We start from the raw sequence: 3,857 nt of genomic DNA, 5'->3' as shown, positions 1-3,857 counted from the left end.
CGCTCATAGCGCAAATATAATTAGAATATACAAGTAATGTGCCTTGTGTCGACGCAAAACGCGCATGGGGCCCCATGAAAATAAAATCGCGAAACGCACGCATAGAACAAACGTATAGTGACGTAACAAGCGCGAATCGTAGTGCGATGACGTGATAAATAAGCATTATGACGCAACGCTAGGGCAGAATATGTAAGCGTTTGTGACGTAACGTCGCGAGTGACGTGTTATGACGTAACAGTCTTCGCTTTCAGAAACAAAATATTAACAAAAGCACAAAACTTTGGTAGAAAATGAAATAATTAAATATATTTAAATGTAAGTAATATGGTGAGTAGTAATATACTTTAATGCAATATAATATCAAGATATAATAATGCTCTAGTAATACAACGCTATATTTGGTTATAATGAAACAATACTTAACTCAAGTCTTGCAAGAAAACTTGTTGAAACCTTCCAACTTGTAACCTGGTGTGGAACCAACTTCATCTAAACTGAAACGTGGTGTGAATGCCACGCATTGTAAGCGAACCAATCATCGAAAAGCGGGGACGAATAATCAGCTGGTGCGGGGCGTCGGTCACGTGCTGTATTTAAAATGTTCCCGCCAAAATTTAAACACCCCCCGCTACGTATATATAGTGTTTTTGTGTGGAAACAAAGGGGTGTGTAAAAGTATTTATGCGCGTTTTTATGGAAAATCCGTAATAGTAATGAACGAGTTACAGTGGTGTCTATGAAGATATTGGTTTAAATATTATTCAACAAATAATTAAATCTGTGTCCCTGTTTATTCATCCGTGACATCCCACATTATGACATCATATGTGACCAATATTCCACCCTCAATAAACAACAACATTTATTAAGAAAGAAATTTATTTACAAGTTTGCGATATAAAAGTTTGAAAGTTCAAGGTTCGGTGCTTCCACAAGGGGAGCTAAAGGGTCCGAATCTACCATAGATGTCCCTGCCGCGCACAGAGAAGTAATATGTGCAACTTGGTGAGAATTGTGTCAATGTGCACGCCATGGGCAACGGCATTGCTTCGATTCCATCTGAATATAAAGGTTGGAAAAACAAACTTAACAAACATGTACCGAGGATAACATTGTACATGAATATTTATAACTAAGATCAAATTAATTAAAACCACAAGAATTAGGGAATTAAAAGCAAAACAACAGTCGTTAAAACAGCTTGTTTTGAGTAAAATGTCAAATAAAGTTGTGGCTGCTAAATAACAAAGAAACAACAACTACAGGCGCCCACCTTCACCAATCTTCTTCCAGGTTTTTCGACCCGCGTTACACTGGTACGCAAATAATTCGTAACAATTCATTTTGACCGAAGATTTTGAATGATTGTCGTTGTTCCATGACAAAACAATGACCCCTTTGTCCTGGCAAGAATCACAATTGTTGGAAGAAATCAACGAATATAAAATTTAGTTTTTACCTTTTTGATCCCAAGTTTAAGTTGTTGAGGGGGTGGGGGCAGGAACTTGGGTAAGTTGGGTGGGTGGGGTGGGGGTTGGGGCAGCGGAGGATATCGGCGGGCCTGAGGTAAAATAGAGTTAGGGGTCGTATAATAAAGTGGGCACGTAGTGTTTGAAACAACTGTTATTTCAACTGTCGTTGCCTCGCAGGAAAAATATTTTACTATTTAATTCAATTATCAAAACTTTTGTGCATTATTCACACTTTTGAGCTCCTGCCTTGTGGCATCTTTTACAATAATAGCTTAACACATACAGATCAGGATATTTAACACATAAGGTTAATGCATATAAATATTCTCACCATAGAATTATTGATGGCGTGCGTTGGATTGTTGCGCTGCGTGTGTAGGTTGGGTTTGGTTGGATGAGAGGTCGTCTGGAATATACATTACATGTTTAAGACAATGTAATATGCATTGTTGTCAGGTATATACAATGTATTTGTTTGGTAAAATTGATCTTCTTGCTAAATAAAAGTTACGTAATAAATTCAAATAAACGGAACTCACAACAGAATATTTTGTTTGTTGTTGAAGATTGTTTGCTTTGGTTGTCACAGTGGATTGTTGGAACGTCATCTTTCCGTCTCCGTAAACCAACAAGTCTTTACCATCCAAGTTGCTTCGCTGGATCACCGGGGATTCTATAAAGAACGTCGATGTGTGTTACATAGTAAGGATCATTGCTTCAACACTGTTGTCTCTTATACATTGTCAGCCATGCATTGTTGGCGTGTGTGTCCTTGGGCAAGACACTTAACAGCAATTGCTCCAACCCAGTGGTCACTAATGGATTGTCTAAATTATCAGCTATGCATAAACAATCACTAACACAGTGAGACTTTATATACACCCATAGAAACAATATACACACCTCCATTATATTTCACAGAAAGTGGATTTTGAGCCAAAATTTGTTTCAAGGTTTCCTCAGCATTCGGCTGTAAATATAGGAAAGTGAAATTTGTTTTAAATTAAAATATTTTATTTTTTACCAAAGTTTGAAAATTTCTTGGAAGTTGAGAAGGTTGGTTGTTGTGATGAACCTGTTTGTGAGGAAACAATCAACATTAATCATGAACCAACAGTGAATAATCACAATCACGGTTTTAAGCGAACTGCACAAATAATGGGTTAACATTGTTTGGGATAAATATTACACGTTCACGCGATTAATCCACAAAAACTCACGGTATGAACCATCTTTACTTTTTTTCCTTCGTTGTCGTCCGTCAAATCAATCACCGCCGGTCTCTGTGATGTCATAAACCATAATAACAACCTATTATGACATCATAATCACAAACAAACCTTTATTGTTGGTTCTTTGTTCACTGGTGATCTATAATTGAATGTTTAATGAACAAGAGAGCAAAGCTTTAATGAATGGGCATGTAACTTGGTATATTTGAATAAACATGAAACTAACCGACATTTACTCACTAATTATAAGGTTGTCGAAACCGAACACAAATGGAAAAGAACAAATGTTTGACAAAATGAAACATATAAGCCACTACGTGCCCAATATATGTAAAACGTTATGTGCCCGATTATTATGGAATAAACAAAACTTACGTTTGTGGGACGTTCATGGGTTGCATACGTGTGGTTTCCTGTAAATAAATAATATTACTGAACATAATATTGGTTGTGTCATGTATTTAAGTTTGTGTTTTGTGTAACTTATTATCTTTATGTTAAAAACTGGACAAAATTTTTTACCCCACCATACCGCATATAAGTAGTCATGTTTCTAACTTTGTGGGTGATTGTTTTAATGTATGGCTGATAATCTTTTTTAGACAACACATTAGTGACCACTGGTATTAAATACCAACCACGGTCTGCGTCGTTCGATCCGCCCTCACAGGTTGCGTTTGTGTGGAAATTGTGGAATATTTTAAACTTTGGTTGTTTCGAAGCAACTTTATTGAATCTTGGTGGCGTCGAGATGCGAAAACCATCTTCTTCACCTTGGGGAGGAAAAGATGTTGTTTATATTGTTGTTGTGTGATACTTATACCCTGGTGTTTTGATGGATCGCACACGAAACATAAACCAATGTGTTTTACCTGGAATTTAACCTTTGAGCACGTTAGTTGGTGCTTTTGATTCGCATCAAGATCGCTATACTTTCTATACTTTATGTACTCATCAATTTTTAAGAAATCTTTTAGAATTAAAATCCCTGTTTATCAACTAATCAACAATTGGTTTGATATTTCAAGATATGTTTAAAACATTGGACTTTTGATCACAATTATAATTTTTATTTGATTAAAATTATATTTTACATTCACTGGTTGTAGAAAGATGGAGATTGCCCGGCATTCTATAACTTAATATTTCA

General features: G+C 36.1%; 1 protein-coding gene across 1 annotated transcript; it reads right to left on the bottom strand.

The window, feature by feature from the left end:
- Nucleotides 1–864: 864 nt before the first annotated feature.
- LOC100175781 (activating transcription factor 7-interacting protein 1-like) lies at nt 865–3,514 on the bottom strand. The gene is made up of 11 exons (XM_026839767.1): nt 3,346–3,514; nt 3,083–3,120; nt 2,816–2,846; nt 2,696–2,758; nt 2,500–2,550; nt 2,379–2,445; nt 2,015–2,148; nt 1,807–1,881; nt 1,463–1,564; nt 1,277–1,406; nt 865–1,062 (listed from the first exon to the last, which is right to left on the bottom strand). The coding sequence occupies exons 1-11, from the start codon at nt 3,469–3,471 to the stop codon at nt 917–919; spliced, it is 963 nt and encodes a 320-aa protein (XP_026695568.1). The 5' UTR covers nt 3,472–3,514; the 3' UTR covers nt 865–916.
- Nucleotides 3,515–3,857: the final 343 nt, after the last annotated feature.

This window comes from Ciona intestinalis, unplaced genomic scaffold (genome assembly GCF_000224145.3).
Source record: "Ciona intestinalis unplaced genomic scaffold, KH HT000886.1, whole genome shotgun sequence".
NCBI classification, from domain to species: domain Eukaryota; kingdom Metazoa; phylum Chordata; class Ascidiacea; order Phlebobranchia; family Cionidae; genus Ciona; species Ciona intestinalis.
The sequence above is the reverse complement of the archived record's forward strand: the minus strand, read 5'-3'. Positions and strand labels throughout refer to the sequence as shown.

Bases quoted from the DNA above. Each gene is read 5' to 3' on its own strand.
- LOC100175781 (XM_026839767.1), bottom strand. From the start codon at position 3,471: ATGGTTTTCGCATCTCGACGCCACCAAGATTCAATAAAGTTGCTTCGA. The intron at 2,446-2,499 runs GTAAAAAATAAA...CTATATTTACAG, and splicing joins CAAGAAATTTTCAAACTTTG to CCGAATGCTGAGGAAACCTT. The intron at 1,882-2,014 runs GTGAGTTCCGTT...TGTATATTCCAG, and splicing joins AACAAACAAAATATTCTGTT to ACGACCTCTCATCCAACCAA.